General features: G+C 56.2%; 1 protein-coding gene across 1 annotated transcript in view; it reads left to right on the top strand.

Annotated features, from left to right (window-relative positions):
• Window positions 1-19,450, top strand: part of GSG1L (GSG1-like) — a 109,132-nt gene that overhangs the window by 87,120 nt on the left and 2,562 nt on the right. The window contains exon 4 of the mRNA XM_014542997.1: window positions 8,332-8,499. Coding sequence (XP_014398483.1) covers window positions 8,332-8,499 — 168 coding nt within the window. The remainder of the gene's footprint in view (window positions 1-8,331; window positions 8,500-19,450) is intronic.

Here is a 19,450-nt window from a genome sequence, read left to right on the forward strand (position 1 = left end):
GGGCTCCCCTGGGGCTGTCAGTGGAGCGGCTGCCCCAGCACGGTGTCTGGGCCCCTGCGGGGAGCAAGTGTTCCCAGAGACCCTAGCGGAAGCTACAAGTTTATTTTATAGCCTTGCTCCGGGAGTCCCAGGGTCCCTGTGTGTATTCTCTTGCTCACAAGCAAGTGACGGGGACAGATTCAAGGAGAAGAGGCTGCACAAAACCCCAGTCTAGGAGTGGTGGCTCATGGGGCCTTCGTTGGAGACAAGCTACCACCAGGACTACGGGAAGTCACGCCCGTGGGCACACAGCACGGGGAACGTGCCCGGGGAATGTGGCATTAAGACAAGCCTCAGCTGCTCCTCTCTGGAGGAGGGGTCACGGTAGCGCAGGTTCCGGGGGGGCTGCTGTGAGGACTGTGGGGCCAGGCTCCTCCAGTGCTTGTGTGCAGTGTGTGCTCGACTAGGGGCAGCGATTACACGCGTGGAGTGACATTGGGCCTTGCTTGTTGAGAGGCATGTGGCCCAAATGTCCAGGAGCGTGGCATCCCATGGCAAGCAGCCCCCCCTCCCTGGCTCCCCAGGCTCCATCCCCCACCCCCACCGGACTCGCTGCTCGCCTTAGCCCCCAGAACTTCAGTGTTTGCTTAGGACCCAGCCCTGGCTGCTGTCTCCCCTCACTCCCCCACCGCCTCCTTTGGCCCCCCATCCCCGCCCTGAGCCCCGGGCACAGCCTCAGAAAAGGCAAAGGCCTAAGTCACACAACTGGCCTCAGAGGCTGCAAACGACAGACAGCCCAGGGCTGAACCCTGTCTGCCAGTGTTCGGCTGGGCCTGCCACAGTGCTATTTAAATGTCCACATTTGTTTTTAACATCTAAAAAGGTAAACATTTTACATAAAAATTCAGGCCTCTGGCTTCCCTTGACCATTAGACCGTACGTCCATGCCTAACTTGTGTTGCCACCCGGCAGCAGGCAGCTGCAGCTGTGGCTGCCCCATTCAAATGGGGCATCTGCCCTCCAGTTCGCCCCAGTCCCCACCACTCCCTATTGTCTGACACTTACACTTTCCTCACTTAGTCATCCACCTGACCCTGTGGGAATTGGAATAGCCACATGTCAGTTTTCCTGGAGATGGCGGGAGAGCAGAAAACTAGTCACTTTGTGCTTCTGTTTTGCACTTGATCCCCAGAATGGAGATGGATGGAAAAAGGGCCCCTCTCACCACGGCACACACAACGAAACCCTGAGCACTCATTCTGCAGACTGAGGGTGGGACATTGTGGCATACATGAGCTAGAAGCACAGAGAGGTAAAGCGCTTTGGCCCAGGTCACACAGCATTAGAGTAGCACGTTGGGCCAGGTCACGGGAGGGTGGTGCCTCTCCATTTGCTTTTGGAGCCCCATCTGTGTGGAGTGCAGTGGCTTTGCTGCTACCTCTTCCCTCCCCTCCCCCACTTCCCAGTCTCCAGGAGCTTGGGAAAGCAGGACACTAGCCCATTACTCTCTGGGGGCCCAGGCCGCCCTGTTCTCTCTGTCGGGCTTAGCTGGCATTTCGGCACATTGATCCCTTGGAGGGGGTGGTGATGGGAGGTGTTTGAGCTGTGACCTTAGAAGATCTTTGGCCCAAAGAGCCATTGGAGAGGGTGTTTGCTTGTGTCACCACTAAGTGGCTGTGTGGTCAGCAGGGAGCTCTGGCTCTTTCTCATCTCCCCTGAGGCCGGTGACCCGGGCCTCCTTTTCTCCAAGACCGGGGTGGGTTAGGAAAGATGTGGCTGCCCCAGAGCACCCTGCTGGCCGTGGATGGACTAGCCAGGCTCCAGGCCTGCGGTCATCAGCTCCTGATCCCATCCGCCTTGGGCCTCAGGGTGGCCTGGACACCGGTGCTCTGCACAGTGACCCTGCACCCGTCTGGCCTGCAGGCGAACTAGGGCTGGCTAATGAGTGATCAGTCAGTCTTCCCGCTGAGCAGGATCTGGGGTGGGCTTCATGGCATCCCTGCGTCTCTGAGTCTGCGCCCCCAGTGCCCCCGGCCCTGCCCTCAGCTCCCAGAGGATAGAGTGGCCGACAGCCACCCCCTCCTCACCTCCCCTTTCCTCCCCACAGTGTCCACTCTGCTCTTGGCTCAAAAAACCAGGCCACCCCCCCACCTACCTGACGGCACCAGCTCAGAAGTGCAAGCTGCAAACACCAGCAGGTGTTCTGGCCCCGAGGTTCTCACACTGCGCCCTGGGTGGGCGCCACTCCCCCTCCCTGCTTGGGTGGTATCAGAGGAGTGATGGAGCCAGGATTTTCACCACTGCCCAGTGGTGACGAGGCCGCCCCCTCCCCGTGGTGCCAGCAGAGGCCACTGGAGAGAGCAGTGAGGCTGGGTGGGGTCTGCAGAGGCCTAAGGGGCCAGAGCTCCCACCCTGCCCAGCAGTAATAAAAAAGTCTTCCCATCTGGGTCAGTGAAAGCACCTCAGGGACCCCTGGGACTATCACAAAAGATCTAGCGGAGTTCTGAAGAAGAGAGGAGGGCAAAAGCACTCAAAGGAATAAAGGCTGGACACTCCCCCAAATTTTAAAAGTCATAAAGGTACAGAGTTAAGAAGTGGAGGGAATCTCCAAACAGGATAAACCCAAAGAAATCCATACATTGTAGTCAAACTTAAAGACTAAAGTCAAAGAAAACAAAATATTGAAAGCAGCAGGAGAGAAGCAGTACTTTAACCATAGGAAGACTAATCTAAAAGAGGGTGGGTTTTGCATCAGAAACATTGGAGGCTAGAAGGAGGTGGCACCGCATGTTTCAAGGGCTGAATGAAAAGATTGGTCAATTTAGCATTGTGTTTCTAGCAAAAATATCCTCCAGGAAAGGGAAGGGGAAATCAAGACATTCTCAGGTGAAGGAAAACTAAAAAAAAAAAAAAAAAGTGTTGCCAGCAGACGTACCCTAAAAGAAGGGCGAAAAGACATTCACTAAACAGAAAAAAAAATTCTTTTTAAAGAAGCAATCTTGGAACAGCAGGAAAGAAGAAAGAAAATTTTACTTTCCTCCTGAGTTTTCTAAATAGAGGGGAACTTTCACCTGGCTGATGTGGCTCAGTGGTTGAGAGTTGACCTATGAACCAAGAGGTCACCAGTTCTATTCCCAGTCAGGACTCATGGCTGGGTTGCAGGCTCGATCCTCAGCAAGGGGGCAGGGGGTGTGCAGGGCAGGGCAGGGGTGGGGGTACAGGAGGCAACCTATCAATGATTCTCTCTCATCATTGATGTTTCTCTCTTGCGCTCTTTCTCCATTCCTCTCTGAAATCAATTAAAAAACAAAAAATATTATTTAAAAAAATTTAATAAAGGGGAACTTTTAAAATTTGATAAAGAGAATCTACTTAAACACCTACAGCTAACATCATACTCAGTGGTGAAGATAAATGCTTTCCATCTAAGATTGGGAACATCACTCATACTCCATGTACTGCTGGAGGCTTTTGCTTGTGCAATAAGACATGAAAAGTAAATAAAAGGCATACAGATTGGAAAGGAAGCAGTAAACTATATCTATTTGCAGATAACATGGTTGTCTATGCAGAAAAATCCATGAAACCTACATGTAAAAAAATGCCTCGCCCAGCCAGTATGGCTCAGTGGTTGAGCATCAACCTATGAACCAGGTGGTCACGGTTTGATTCCTGGTCAAGGCTCATGCCTGGGTTGCAGGCTCAATCCCCAGTGTGGGGTGTGCAGGAGGCAGCTGATCAATGATTCTCTCTCATCACTGATATTTCTATCTCTCTCTCTCCTTCTCCCTTCCTTTCTGAAATCAATAAAAATATATTTTTAAAAAATGCCTAGACCTAATAAATGAATTCAGTACTGTCTCAGGATACAAGATTAAACTATGAAAATCTATTATATTCTATAAGCTAGTAATGAACAGTTGGACAAAGCTAAACATACAATGCCATTTACACCGAAACAAGTGAAATACATAGTAATAAATCTAACAAAACACCTTCAGGATTTGGAAGCTGAAAACTACAAAATGCCAATGAAAGAAATCAAAGACGATCTAAATAAATGGAGAGCTATACCATGTTTATGGCAAAGATGTCAATTCCCACAAGTTCGTATAAAGGTTTAATGCAATTCCTATTAAAATGTCAGTGTAATTTCTTATAGATGTAGACAAGATTATGATAAAATTTATTAAGAATGTCAAAATTTCCTACCTGGTTTGGCTCACTGGATAGAGCCTCAGCCTGCAACTAAAGGGTCCCAGGTTCAGTTCTAGTCAAGGGCACGTACCTCAGTTGCAGGCTCGATCCCCAGCCCCAGTCAGAATGTATGTGGGAGGCAACCAATCGATGTGTCTCTCTCACATCAATGTTTCTATCTCCGTGTCTTTCCCCCTCCCTCCACTCCCTCTAAAAATCAATGGAAAAATATTCTCGGGAGAGGATTAACAGCAACAACAAAAGAATGGCAAAGGAAACTAAAATAGCTAAAACAATTTTGACAAAGAAGAAAAAGTGGGAGAAATCAGCATACCCAATTTCAAGATTTATTGTATAGCTACAGTAATCAGACTGTGGTGTCGGTGGGGAGATAGACACCCAGATAGATCAATGGAACAGAATGAAGAATCCAGAAATAAACCCACACAAATATGCCCAACTGGTTTTTGACAAAGATGCAAATTCATTCAGTGGAGGTGAGAATAGCCTTTCACAAATGGTACTGGAGCTATTAGACATTCATAGGCAAAAAAAAAAAAAATCATTCTTGATCTACACTTCATATCCTGTATAAAATTTAACTCAAGATGCATCATAGACCTAAATTTAAAATGTAAACCTATAAAATTCTTAGAAAAAGAGGAGAAAAATCTTTGGGATCTAGGCCTAAAGCATTCTTAGACTTGACATCAGAAGCATTGAAAAAAATTGATAATTGGATTTCATCAAAATTAAACATGTTTGCTCCGTGAAGGACGTTGGTGAGGGGTTGAAGACACAAGCTACAAGAGGAAAGAAAAGATTTGTAAAACACATATCTGACGAGGGACGGGTCTGCAGGCTGTGTAACAACGCCCAGAACACAACGGTAACCAGCAACGGTGACAAAGGGCCCGGAAAACACGGGCAGACGTTCCGCCGGAGACGATTCACAGATGGCAAGTGAGCCAATGAAAAGACGCTCAGCACCATTAGCCGTGAGGGCCACGCGGTGAGAACCACGGGAGACGCCACCGCACGTCCCACAGAGCAGCTCAGACTAAAACCAGGACAGGCCTGGCTGGGCGGCTCAGTTGGCTGAGCCTTGTCCCGTGCACAGAAAAGCCACCCCTCTCTCTCAAAAATAAAAAATAAAAAAGAACATATTGGAAAATAGATAAATAAATTAAAAAAATAAATTTAAAAAAGGATGACACCACCCAATGCTGGTCCGGATGTGGAGACACTCGTGCATATAAAGGAACATGAGGTTAAACACACACCTGGGGTGACTCTCCAGGGGATTATTCTGAGTGGAAAAGCCAATCTCAGACGTACATACTGTGTGCGTCTATTCCATAATATTCCTGAAATGATCTAATTATAGAAAGGAAGAACTGATGAGTGGTCGCCAGAGGTTGGGAGGAAAGTGGGTGTGGCTATGCAATGCACCTGGCGGGGCCACTGTGGCGGAAACGGTCGCCTCTGACCCTGGTGCACACCACAGGGGATTTGCAAGATGTCACTGCTGGGGAAACTGGGGAAAAGGCACATGGATCTCTCTGCATCGTTTCTTACAGCAGCGTGTGAACCTATAATTATCTTGAAATTAGAAGTGTAATTTAAAAACCTAGAATAATAAATAAGAGGGGAAAAGCCACAAGAGCATGGCAGGTGGGGGAGGGCTGTGAGGAGATGCAGGGCGTGGTCTCCTCCTCGCTGGGCGTCAGCGTGGGGAGCTGGACCCCGTCGTAGGTAAGCTCCCTGGTCCTAAGGACCAGACATTCACCTTCAAGCGAACTTATGCAAAAAGGGGGATTTATAGGAAGGAATTGCAGAAGAACTCTGGTTGCCACGGACAGAAACCCAATTCCTTAAGGAAAAAAAAAAATCCCAAACAGGAATTTGGGTTCCCACCCCGGAAAGCCCAGGGACACTGCTTAGCGCAGGGATCTGTCCCTCCTCCTTTCCTCAGAGTCAGCTGCCTTCTCAGGTTGCTGGGTGCCGGACAGTCCCCAAGAGCTCCTCCTGCTCAAATCCCTGCTGGGGGGGGGACCTGCATAACCCATTGACACAGACAATAGCACAGTGAAGGCCTGGGGGGGGCGGTCAATGGCGGGGGGAAGGGGGCATCTGTAATATTTTCAACAATAAAGACATTTATTTTTAAGACCTGTGGGTGAGTCTCAGCCTGACTTTGGCGTCACATGCCCATCCTGAGCCAATTACTGTGGCCGAAGGGAAGCGACACTCTCATTGGTCAGGCCTGGGTCATGTGCTCACTCCTAAAGGCTGGGGGTGAGGCCAGCCCCACACAAACCGCATGGCCTGAGAGGAGGGGAGAAGTGGTCCCTTAACAGAGTGGGTGAGGGTCAGGCTAAACCAACATATGTATACCCATGGGATCAATCCCAGGGAAAAGCCTGCTTCTTCATTCTCCGTCCTCAGGCTCTTTTTTTTTTTTTTTTTAATTTTTTTTTATTGACTTCAGAGAGGAAGAGAGAAGGAGAGATAGAAACATCAATGATGAAAGAGGATCATTGATTGGCTGCCTCCTGCACGGCCTGCACTGGGGACCAGGCCTGCAACCCAGGCATGTGCCCTGACCAGAATCAAACCATGACCTCCTGGTTCATAGGTCAACACTCAACCACTGAGCCACACGGGCCGGGCCATCCTCAGGTTCTGAATTTCCATTCCTCTGGTTCAGACATCCCAGATTGAACTAGAATCTTGAGGAAGGATTATCTGATTAAATAGCTTTGGTCCAGCCCTTATCCAATCATCTGTGACGGGGGGTGGAGCCACCTGCTGGACTGGGCGGTTCTTAGAGGGGCCAGGCTGGCGCCCCACATCTGTCAGTTACGGATCGTCAGAGCTCCTGGAAGATCTACACTGGCTCCTTATCATGAAAGGACAGGGGAACCCTTCAATGGGTTTGGCAGGAAGGGACAGACGATGATGTGGATCCGGGGAGAAAGGCCGAATCCTCGCCTTGCTCCATGCTTTCCTCTGGGCTCTCTGGGGCTGACAGAGAAGAGCAGTGGGCGTGGGAGGCGGGCCGCACTCACTCTGAGGAATGAGTAGGTGATGGGAGGCCCTGTGGGTTGGCAGCAGGAGAGGCTGGAAGCTCAGGGACAGAGCAGGGTTGGCAGCAACAAGACAGAGCCTGCGATTTGGAGGAAACCAGTCATCAAGGCAGAGACTGGGGACAGTGACCGGAAACCAGAGCAGGTGTGCCTACGGCAAGGCCAGAACCCCGGTTACAAATGTCACTGCGCGGTCTGGTCAGAGGACTCAGGCGGGAGGCATTTCTAGGGCACTGGGTCGGAGAAGACGGCAGCTGGCCCCACACCACCCTCCCTTCTTCCCAGATGTGGGGTGGGGGGCAGATCCTCCAGCTCTGGCTGTCAGCACACACCCTGGGTGGGCACAGCCGAGTCCCCAGTGTGCAGGGGGACGCGTGGAGCGAGAGGTCATTATAATTTAATCTCGGAGGGAGAGCTGGGAGTCAGACAGAAGCGGGCAGTAAAAATGGTGCTAATCGCGATGGTGGTAATGATGGCCAGCCTTTCTGGAACGCGGACTGCGTGCCAGCTCTGTTCTGAGAGGCCCTACCGGGCCATCTGCTTTCATCTTTGCAACCTCGCTGTGAGGTGCAGCTATTGTGATGCCCATTAAAACGGATGCGAGGACTATGGGGCCGAGAGGTAAGCATCTTGCCCAAGGTCACACAGGAACCAAGGTCATTCAGCTCTCGAAGGGGCTGGCTGTCAGGGTTTCTGTTCCCATCTATTCTCATCATCCACTTCGGCTAATCTCACATTCCCTTGCTCCAGCATCCCAACCCCCTCCACAAACCCTTCCTCCTCACGAGCGAGCGCAGCTGTCTGAGTCTGTGGTAACCCTCCCTGTGTCGGCCCCTGGATCTTGCCTCTGAGGAGTGAGCTCGGCCAGGTCTGCGTCACCACGTGCAGATAATGCTGCTCCCACCCCAGCCCTCGGGGCGGGGGGGGGGGGGGGGGGGGGGGGCAGGACCACGTCTTGTTCTTCTCCAGGAGGCACCTGCTTAGGTCTGGCCCTGAAGAGGCAGTGAGCAGGGGAGCGGCACCTGGGGGCTGGGGGTTCACGGCACCTCTCTCCTGTCTCCCGCAGCCTGGCGTGGGGCTCCTTCACCTGCTGCATGGCCGCCTCCGTGACCACGCTCAACTCCTACACCAAGACGGTCATCGAGTTCCGCCACAAGCGCAAGGTGTTTGAGCAGGGCTACCGGGAGGAGCCGACTTTCATAGAGCCCGAGGCCATCAAATACTTCCGAGAGAGGTCAGTGCTCGCGGGGGACCTCTGGCCCGGGGTCTGGCCTCGTGGCCACAGGGCTCCAGGCAAAGCTGGACTGAGCGGTCAGCCGCAAGTGCTGGGGGCGGGTGGACGGGCAGGTTGGGTGAGGCGCAGTGTGGACTCCACTATGTCAGAACATCTGGGACATCTTCATGTTTATGGGCCAGGTGACTGCCTTGAGCTTAGGCGATCGGAGCCCGAGCGAGCGGGAAGGGGATCAAGTTGGAGCATTTGCCTTTGGCTCCAGGCTTCATAGAACCAAGGTGGGGGCACACAGAGGCTGAACCAAGGTCTCTATCCTGGACTCGGTCACAGCACTGGGTGAGAAGAGGACCCAGCAGTGGGGTTGGTGACGGCTGCTGGCGGAGGGCTCCTCGAGGCCAGAACCAAACCTGATCCACCTGAGTCCTCGGTGTCCGCTGGGAATAGGGGAGGTGACAATAAATGGTGGGTGGATGGTTGAATGGTTGGTCGGATGGATGGATGGATGCATGTATGCATGGGTGGATGATGGATGGATAGATGCATGGATGATGGGTGGATGCATGTATGCATGGATGGATGGTTGGATGGATAGATGCATGGATGATGGATGGATGCATGTATGCATGGATGGATGATGGGTGGATAGATGCATGGATGATGGATGGATGGTTGGATGGATGCATGCATGCGTGGGTGGATGATGGACGGGTGGACGGTTAGCGTATTTCCTGGGACCACCTCCTAAATAAGCTATTTTACCCAAATTCTTATCGCGGAGCCGGTTTCTCGGGAGTGATTGGACACGCACTAATGCCTTTCAGTGGCAGGTAAGCGAACGGTCCCCAGGACTGAGTCTGAGGAGGGAAAGGGGGACGGAGGCTGAGGGGCTAGGCGGTGTTGAGGTGGACTCTCTGCGGGGCCATGGAAGGGTTTCAATACAAGGAGTCACGTGGTGGGGCCACACAGGGACCTCTCTCTGCCTCTTCCAGATGCCATTGTCTCTGCCACACGGGCCTCCTTTCTGTTCCTTGAGCACGGCAAGCTCAACCCTACCTCAGGGCCTTTGCACCTGCTGTGTCCCTGCCTGGAATTCTCACCTGGCTGGCTCACTCAGGCCTCTGCACAGTGAGGGCTTCCTTCATCAGTTGGTCCAAATTTGCACGCCCCCAAACACCCTGCCTTCGTCACTCGTCAGCCCATTGCTATGTTTTGGTAGCACCGATATAATCTAACGTTATTCTATTTGTTACCTGTTTGATTGTTTGTAGGCTGAGTTCCATGAGACAGGGCTTTGCTGTTTTGTCACTGTATCCTGAGCACCTAGAACTGGGCCAGGTACCTAGGAGGCGCTCATCAAATTGTGTGCGTGTGATCGATGGAATTCTTCTCTTTGGAGACCTCATGCCCTTTCAGCTCAAGCCCCTCCATCGTTGAGCCGATTTAGCACCCAGCCCCCCCACCACCACCACCAAAGTGCCCGGTCAGGTGTTCAGATCCAGGCCAGTCAGCTGTGGCAGGGAGGTCAGGCTGACCGGGCACATGGGCCTGCCTCGCCCACAGCTGTGGCCAAAGCATGTCCCCTAGGAAGAGGGCCATGGACGGCAGAGACGGGACCCAGGGTAGGCGCTCAGGAAACGTCTTTAGAAGCCACACGAGCAGCCGGTGTCTAACCCGCCCCATCAGCACGGCGGCAGCTGTCCCCGTGGCTGTGGGGCGCCTGGGACGTCCGTGGCCAGCCTTGTTTTGCTGATGCCGAAAGCAGGACCAGTTAGTGCCAAGCAGCTCCGGGTGCCGGTGCCCCAGTTCGAATGGCCCCAGCGACGCGGGAGACGGCTGCTTCCAGCGTGTGTGCGGAATATCACTTCACTCGTTCACAGCTCGAACGTTATGCAGAGGTTCATCAGACTTTACCTCCCTCCTTCTCTGGGGGGAGCATTTCAGCTTAGCTGGGCTGTTCTAATTTCTCTTTGTGTGTGTGTGTGTGTGTGTGTGTGTGTGTGTGTGTGTGCCTTCCCTGCCAAGAGCTCAGAGCACACGGGCAGACCTCTGCACACGTTTGCAGGTGGCCCAGAAGCGGGGCTGGAACCCTGCGTGGCCAGCACCCCCCAACCCTCAGCAGGGACACAGGGGAGACAGCCACGCTCCCACCTGCCCACATTTTCTCCTTGGGGGACGGGGTGCTGTAGAAGGGGGGGGGTGGAGGCCCCTGACCTTTGTTTCTCATTTCCGTTGCTTTCCTGCTGTGTGACTGGGGGCCGCTTCCTCTGACCCACAGTGCGAGAGCTCTTGGCATCCTGGGAAGGCTCGACCCTGACAAGCCAGGGAACGTGCCAGGCACAGCGCCGGGCACACGGAGAGGGTTCTGTGCCTGTCAGTTCCTGTCCCTTCTGCTACTGATGCAAAGTACAAAGCCTGGGAATGGTTACCTCAGGACGAGAGGGAGATGGCGTTTTAGATATTAGGACTTTAATAAATGATATCCATAAGCACAGCTGACACGTACGTGGTGCTTGCCCTGTGCCTGGCACCCTCTAAATGCCTTAGATGTTCACTCCGCAACACCTCTGGGAGGTAGTGGGTATCACTGTGTCCCCATTTTATAGTTGCAATATCAAGGCACAGAGAGGTGTAGTGACTTGCCCAGGGTCACACAGCTGGTAAGTGCCAGAGCTTGGATTTGAACCAGGTCACAGTGAGTGTGGCCGCTCGGGACGGATCAGTATCTCCTCCCAGCACTGAGGGGAGTCCGCTGAGGCTCACAGCGTGAGGGCAGGCAAGGGGCAAGGCAGCCATGAGTGTGGAGGGCACGGGAGGATACACGCCTGGGAGGGGGTGTGAGGTCTCCCAGCCGCCCCCCTGGTCCTGTCAGAGGAGAGGCAGGCGTGGCCCTACTTCCCCCAGGCCTCACCGGCATCCTGCCCGGACGCTGCCGCCCACCCTGGGTCTGTTGGGGGTTCTGTGCAGGAGCGGCCTGGTGGGGTCAGAGGAGCAGCTGGGCAGATCCCGAGAGGTGTTCTGGGCTCTGGAGCGCGGTGGAGTGTGGAAGACGGTGCGTGTGTGTGTGCACGTGTGTGTGCCGAGGGCTGGTGTGCACACATGGGGTTGGGGTGCACTCTGTCCCCGTGACGGAGCAGCCTCACTTACTAGAAGAAACATCTGGAATTTAACGCTCCCAGGGTCACCCTATGTGTTGTCCCCAAGGAGGGCCTCCTAGGAAGATGCCAAGTGAAAGGTAAATATTTGCAGACCGGGGCTTTCTTGAAGGCTTGAAGCTCGGTCTGGTTTAACGATGTGTGGGAGAACATGAGACTACGGGATGGGCTCCGAGGGGTTCAGCCAGGACACACCTCCCGCCTCCCCGGGAAAGCCGCGGGCAGGGGGCGGGGAGCCACAGGCCAAGAGGGCAGCTCGGTCACTTCCCTGCTCCGCGCATGCACCCCTGTGGGCTGACTTGCTAATCCGTCTTCGTCCTTGTTTGTGTCTGCCTCCTCCCGGGTGCAAACCTGCGAGCTTGTCCTGCTTGGTTTCCATTCTGCCCACCTAGAACCACAGGGGCTCAGTAAGTTATTCGCTATCCATAACAATGACATCATTAATGATGCACAAAGCTGTACGGAGCCCCTGCTGCCGGCGCCTTACCTATGTGCGCTCAGTCCCGTGGGGACAGGAGCAAATAGACCAAGGCTGGGACTAACTGCCGTTTACTGATTGTGAGCACCCAGAAGTCACTTCACCTTCTGGGCCTCAGTTTTCCTGGCTGGAAAATGGGCCAACGTTTTTTTTCTCAAAGCTTTGTCCTAGGATTACATGAGATGATGCAATTAAGCTTCTGGCACAATGCTGGTGTCCCTTGCTCCCGACCCCCACCTCCTCCAGGAACACCCCTGTGCAGGAGAGACACGCCCTGCCTGCCTGAGAAAGGGGTGCAGTGCACGCTGCACGCGGAGGCGCTGGGGGAATCCTGCCTGAAGATGGGCTTTGTTTGGACCCCATGGTGGTTTTGAAATTCTTAAATTTTGTCTGAGTTTTTAAAATTAGGTTTCATGTTCTAAAATGTTAAGGTTTGGGGCTTGTGATGAGAAAGCAGAGGGTCTGGCCACACTGGGCCCCAGTTCCTGCACAATGGGCTGCAGCGGGGAGCACACGCCCCTCGGAGCACTACGGGGCTAGGAGGTTGGCCCCCTGGTTGGGGTGCCCGCTGGCTCCCTGGCTCCGGGGTGGCCAGTGCAGCGGAGTGCCATGTGCCCTGATGCGTCTGCGGGCAGGTGACTTCAGTCGGGGGGGACTGAAGCCCATGGGGAGGTAGAGTAGAAAAGCCTCCACAGAGGAGACCCTGAGCCTCACCAGCCAGGTGGGCAGTGGGTGGAGAGGGCAGTGTCGGGCACAGGCCGCAGCCGGGAGGGGAGCGAAGGAGGGTGCTGAGGAAAAGCTGGCAGCTGGCGTCACGGGAAAGCCGAGGGTGGGAGTGGGACCTGCGTCTCATCTCTCGCGTCCTCCAGCAGTGTCTGGGGTGGAGCTGGCCGGCTGGGATGAGAAGGTGGAGTAGGAACCTGCCCAAAGCCTTCCTTTTGGGCGCCAGCCCTCCCGGGGAGGAGGCTGGTGCAGAAGTGGGTGCAGGGGCCCCGCCCAGCAGCTCTGCTCTCCTGTCTGCCGTGGGGAGACTTCAGAAGGGCTCGTCTCCCCTTCCTTCCCGGCCACTCACAGCAGGGCCTGTGCCTCTGCCCTCCCCCCACTCCCCGGAAAGAGCTCCCAGCAGCCCCGACTTCCCACGCCCCTCCCTGCGCCTCTCCCCAGCTGCCCCTCCTCCGCTCCCTCACAGGGCGAGGCCCCAGGGCCAGAGCTGGGCCTCTTCCCTCCTCACTTGGCATGAGCCTCAGCGGCCACTCCTGTGCCAGGGCTCCCACCCTCCCCTCCGGACCCGCTCCATGTCCAGCTGCCTCCTTGGCGTTTCCACTTTGGATTCTCAAAGGCAGCGGACGGCAACGTGACCAGCACCCACTCAGCCGGTGTCCCCATCCCAGTCCTACTGCAGCGTCTCTCTCCACGGTGCCCTGCTGTGCCAGCCCGAGTGCTGGCACCGTGTCCAGCTCACCCCATCCAAGGCACTTACTTCCCTGCAGCTAGCCCACGCCTGTCCCCGCACCGAGCTCCCATGTAATTAATCCCTCACCCACCGTACCCCTGGCTGTCCTCCCCACAGCAGAATGACCAGGTACCTGTACCCCCATCTTCCTGCTTAAAACAGTGCGGTGACTGCCCACAGCTCCGGACAGAGGTCCAGCTCCTCACTGACCTTCAGGCACTGCCCCTGCCCGGCCCCCCGATTGCCCCTTCCCTGCTGCTCACAGCACCCTCCAGACCTCGCAGTTCCCCACACCGGCCACTCTCCTGCCTCCACGGTGCTTCTGGACTGCACCCCTCTCTGCCTGGAGCACCCCCACTGCCCTCCTCTCTGCCTGGAGCACCCGCCTTGCCCCCCTCTCTGCCTGGAGCACCCACATTGCCCCCCTCTCTGCCTGGTGCCCCCAAATTGCCCCCCTCTCTGCCTGCTTCTGGACTGCACCCCTCTCTGCCTGGAGCACCCCCACTGCCCTCCTCTCTGCCTGGAGCACCCCCATTGCCTCCCTCTCTGCCTGGAGCACCCCCACTGCCCTCCTCTCTGCCTGGAGCACCCGCATTGCCCCCCTCTCTGCCTGGAGCACCCGAATTGCCCCCCCTCTTCCTGGAGCACCCCCATTGCCCCCCTCTCTGCCTGGATCACCTCCATTGCCCCCTCTCTGCCTGAAACGTCCCCATTGCCACCCCCCCCCCTCTGCCTGGAGCACCCCCATCCTGGCCTTGATTCTGGGCCTTCAGGTCAAACCTCAAGTATCAATTCCAAACCCCACCCAAACCTGCTGTCTTCTCACAGCCCCTGGGGCCGCATCACCGTCTCCCCGTCTCCCCGTCTGTCTCCCCGCAGTTGCTCCTGCAGGCTCCGTGGGGCAGGACACATGCCCCCTCCCTGTCTCCCCGTCTCCCAGTCTCCCCGCTTTCCCACCTTCCCGTCTCCCTGCCTCCCCGCAGTTGCTCCTGCAGGCTCCGTGGGGCAGGACACGTGCCCACTCCCCGTCTCTGCTCAGGAGCACGGGGTGGGCGGGCAGAGGGACAGCAGAGAGGAAGGCCGCTCTGAAGGAGCCTCAGGCCCTGTCACTGGCCAGTCTGTCAGGCCAAGGTGACCTTTGCCCTCTGGGAGCTGCCTTGCATGACCTGAGCATCGCCACGCTCGGGTGCCCACCCCCGTGGCCCTGCTCACGGGCTCGCTGTCCTCACAGCCAGGGCTGGGCCTGGACGGGGCGTCTGAAATAAGCCGAGTCTGCAGCTTTCACGCTGCCCGGGCCCTGGGCGCCCGTGGGGCTGTGAGGGCGGGGGTGGCTCCACTAATGCCAGCGATTGTTTTTCTAGTAATAACATCTGCCCCGGCAGTTCCGCAAACCATCTCCAGGCGATCATATCTCGGCATTTCTTTTTAAAACTCAATATTGGAGAAACGGGGAGGAAACTGCCAGCGCCGCACGAAGGTTCGGGGAGGGCCTGACACTGCGACGGCGTTATCTCCTCTGTGGTCCCCAGCGTTTTGTTTAGGATGATATTACTCGTGAGATGGGAAAAGAAAAGAGAGCCTTTAAAAAGCCCATTTATCCTCCCCTATCTGGAAAGGCACCGCGAGGCACGGAGTCTTCGTTTCCTGCCTGTGGTCACTTATCTGCCGACAGTCCCTTTAACCCCACCCCTTATTCTACTGGAAGCGGAGGATTGAAAAACCGCTGTTCTCTGTCCCCTGCACCTGGGCCTGAGGTCCTACCCCGAGGCCCGTGCCAGCCCTCAGCCTCTGCTGCACTTCGCTGCATGAGGATCACTTCTCAGCGGCTCCTCGCCCCTCATCACTCTTATTGGGGCCCATTGAAACCTCAGTTTCCCCCCGAGGAGTGCAGAGCCCGGGAAGCGGGCCGGCACCTGGAGCCCTCGCCGGCTCCCACAGTTAGATCAGTAGGTGGCTGACCAGGGCCGTGAAAGGAAGGCGGAAGGCACAGACCGGTCCTTGCGGTGGGAACTGGCCCACGGGAAGTGGGAAGAACATGGGAAGGACACCTGCTCCCGGTTCCTCCTGAACATCAGTGGCCGAGGGGGCGGTGCTGGCTGGCAGGGCTCCGGGCTGCCTCGTGCCCGGCCTTGTGCCCGACCGTCGCCACTGCTGGTTCCTGGGTGACGCCCATTTGTAGGCGCCACTTGGGGAGCACGCGGAGGCCTGGGTCCCTGGAGCCGTGAGGGGATGACTGAGCCTAAGCCTCGCAGAGGCCCCCACACGCCCAAAGCCGGGTCCAGTGTCTGGCTCCTCAAACGTGACCCGGGCCTGACAGCATGAGCCTCGCCTGGGAAGGGCGCTCAGGCCCCAGACCTGCCCAATCAGACCTGCATTTAGCCAGCTCCTCAGCAGTGCTGTGGGCACCGCCTGCTCGGGAGCCACCGGCTGGAGGACGGAGCAGATGCCGCCGCTCAGGCCCCGGGGGCACCGGTGGAGGAGGGCCAGCCCCCGACTCCAGGGTGGTCCTGGCTGGTGCCCATGTGCCACGTCCACGGTGACACAAGCACAGACGCCGAGATGAGTGTGGGGAAACCTCCGCTGCAAGTTAATATCGCGGCTGCACCCAAGCTTGCCTTTTGTGCCTGTTTGTTTGTCCTAATTTCATTTTCTAGTTTATTATATTTTATTAAAAAATAGGTCCCAGGTAGATTGAAAATTAAGGGGGAAGCTAGATCTTTGTCGCATAATTGGAGAAGCAGGGCACGTAGGCTGTCAGTTCACACCAGGGAGTGCCTGGAGACGGGAGACAGTCGCCAGGCTGGGCCCTGAGGGGCTGGGCCGTGAGGAGGGCCCAGGAGGAGCGGTGCCGGGAGCCCTGTGCTGGGGAGGCAGGGATGAGACCTGTGGGCTCCTGCCAGTGCCCCAGGCTGCAGTGGCCACATTTGGCCCTGGAATTAGGAGTGAAGGCACTGGGGAGGCTGCCAACAAGATGTCGGCTCTAGTCCACCCTCGAACCCCCAAATCCTCGGGGCCCCCTGCCTGCGTCACTCGCCTGCCTCCTGTCTGCTCTCAAAAAGAGCAAACACCCAGCCCCTGTCAGATTCCAGCTGTTAATATGGTAAAACCATATCCTTCCTGGTCAGGAACTAGGAGGTGGAGTCCGAGGGACAGACCACAGAGGCCCCAGAGAGAGGATGACGACGGTCGGGGTAACAGTGAGATGGTGCCCAGTGCCGGGCGGGCGCTAAGAGCTCTCCGCAGAGGAGGAGGCCCCTCCACCTAGAGGGTTGTGGGAACCCCCAGGACAGGCACATTATTGTGCCCATTGATCAGACGAGAAAGTCAAGACTCGAGATGAGAGGGACGTGCCCAGACCCAAACAGCTCACAGACCCATTGAGGAAGCGACACAGTGCGTGCTTGGGGGCCTGGGGGACCCGGGGGCCACCTACTGCCCCTTCTGAGCACTGTCCACCCCAAGCACCCCATGAGCCCTCCAGGCACTCATTTAGGTTCCCACCCATCATGTAAAGAAAGAAAAGAGGCCTGTCTGCAGGAAGCACGTAACATTTTCTCAGGAAATTATTGTTCAAATCAGAGGAAGTGTCCCCTGGTGACATCTGTGGCTGTTCCTTTTCTTTCTACATGAAGCTCAGCACCCGGGGACCCCCAGCTGCCCCCCGTGGGCTGCCCTTTACTCCTCATATCCCCCTCCCGCCTGCCTCCCTCTCTCCTTCCTTCCTTCCTAACATCCCTTGTGCCAAGCAGGGTGCCAGGCCCTGAAGCCACAGTGGAGAATGAGATAAACTCCACCCTTTTCCTCTCTGACTTTAAAATGCCCGGTGCAGACCAATGACAGACAAGCCTGGCTGGGCCCTCATGCTCTGGGCACAGCCACACAAGCGGCAGCGAGGTGGTTGTCCTCCCTGTCACTCCCACCACCACGCTGGGCCATTGCCGCACGGAACACTCGGAATCACGGAGATTCAGAGCAGGCGAGCTGCCCAGGCGAGCTGCACAGGCGAGTTGCCCGGGTGAGCTGCACAGGTGAGCTGCCCAGGCGAGCTGCCCAGGTGAGCTGCCCAGGTGAGCTGTACAGGTGGCCACACCCAGGTGAGCTGCCCAGGTGAGCTGCCCAGGTGAGCTGCACAGGCGAGCTGCACAGGCGAGCTGCCCAGGTGAGCTGCCCAGGTGAGCTGCCCAGGCGAGCTGCACAGGTGAGCTGCCCAGGCGAGCTGCACAGGTGGCCACACCCAGGTGAGCTGCACAGGCGCGCTGCCTCGGCTCTGATCCCTGCTCCAACAGGCTCACGGTCTCAGCTGTGCCCAAAGCATCCCCTTGTCCTCAGGTTTCCTGCCAGGAAGCCCTGGGGCCGCGGGAGGCCCTCAGCCCTTGTGAACCGCTGTCAAACATTAGCCATCACTAGGTGGCTGCCAAGATCCTGCACATGAGTTATTTTCACGGGCGAACCTGGTGATGGGGCCGCGTTTGTGCAAGGAAACCAGCTCTTTCTGACAGCAGCACGGCACAGCAGACAGGCAGGCAGCCCCTTGGATCCCGCTCCGCTCTGAGGGGTGAGTGCGTCCTGTGGGCTTTGGCCAGCTTCGGGGTCACCTCCTCCATGAAGCCCTGCTGGTCCCCACACAGGTGGGCCTCACCCTGGGGCAGGCTCCCGCCACCTGGTGATTAAAGCTCCCTGGGGACTCCCGCGGGTCTCCAGGTTGAGAACCACTGGCTGGACGGGAGGCTAACACACGTCTCCCGCAGGCCAGGCCCAGCCACCACCTGCTGTCAAGGAGCCTGGACTAAATACACGCCCACTTGTTCCGTGGTGCCTGCAGCTGCCTGGGACTGAGGGCAGCTGAGAGCTGAGACAGAGACCATGTGGCCCCCAGAGCCTCGCATACTTACCATCGAGACCTTTGTAGAAAAAGTTTGCCAACTCCTGGATTAGGCAGGCAGTCCACCCGTATTCCTACCATCCGCTCGTTTAGCCTTCGCACGCTCAGTTGTCATTCCTTGTGCGTGTGCAACAGGCACGAACTCCTCAAGGGCAGGGACCCTGAGTCGTGTCCCCACAGGCAGCACCAGGCCTGGCCCACAGCAGCTGCTCACTCATTGGCAAGTGTCCTTCGATGTGTCAACTGTTGAGCTCTGGGGTATCTTAGCAACAAGGTTTGGGTGGCCAGGGAGAGCAGGGGCCATGCCGGCGGGCCTGGTTCTTGCCTGAAACATCAACGCCTTTGCTCACCGGCCCACCCCCCAGGTGGAGGCTCTCAGCAGGCCCCAGGAGGTGCCCAGCATGAGGCGGGAGGGAGATGAGGCCCTGAGAACTGGGAGCCTAGAAGGGTTCAAGGTTAAGGCTGTGAAACTCAGGCAGCTATAGCGGGGCTGGCGTCTGCTGACTCACAGGCAGGCGGCGCCGGGAGGAGGATGGGCTCGGGGACCTGTCCAGCTGCTGGAGTCCAGCACAGCCCCCTGACTGGTGGCCCCCCAGCCGAGCACCTCTGCGGACGGGACTCAGCACCTTGCGGGGTGCACAGGCAGCATGGCTCAGAAGAGGGAAAACACCTAAACGTTCATCGATAGGGTATTGAATATTATTATCTTCACAAACAACTATCAGGAAAGAGATGAGTGAGATTTACATGTACTGATATAGAAAGAGGTTGGAAACTCATAGGTAAGTTTAAAAAAAAATCAGGTTACAAAAAAAGTTGTGTTTAATTTGAGGCTATTAATATAAGTATTAATTCTGAGAAGCACTGCTACACGGAGGTGTAATTACAGGACTCTGCTCTCTTGATGCGGTTGGAGGTTTTTTTAAGAAACCTGTGCTATCGGGAAAGTAGCAAAGATGATTCAGTGAAAGACAGAGAAGGGACCA

The sequence above is a fragment of the Myotis brandtii genome, unplaced genomic scaffold (assembly GCF_000412655.1).
Source record: "Myotis brandtii unplaced genomic scaffold, ASM41265v1 scaffold317, whole genome shotgun sequence".
Taxonomy (NCBI): Eukaryota; Metazoa; Chordata; class Mammalia; order Chiroptera; family Vespertilionidae; genus Myotis; species Myotis brandtii.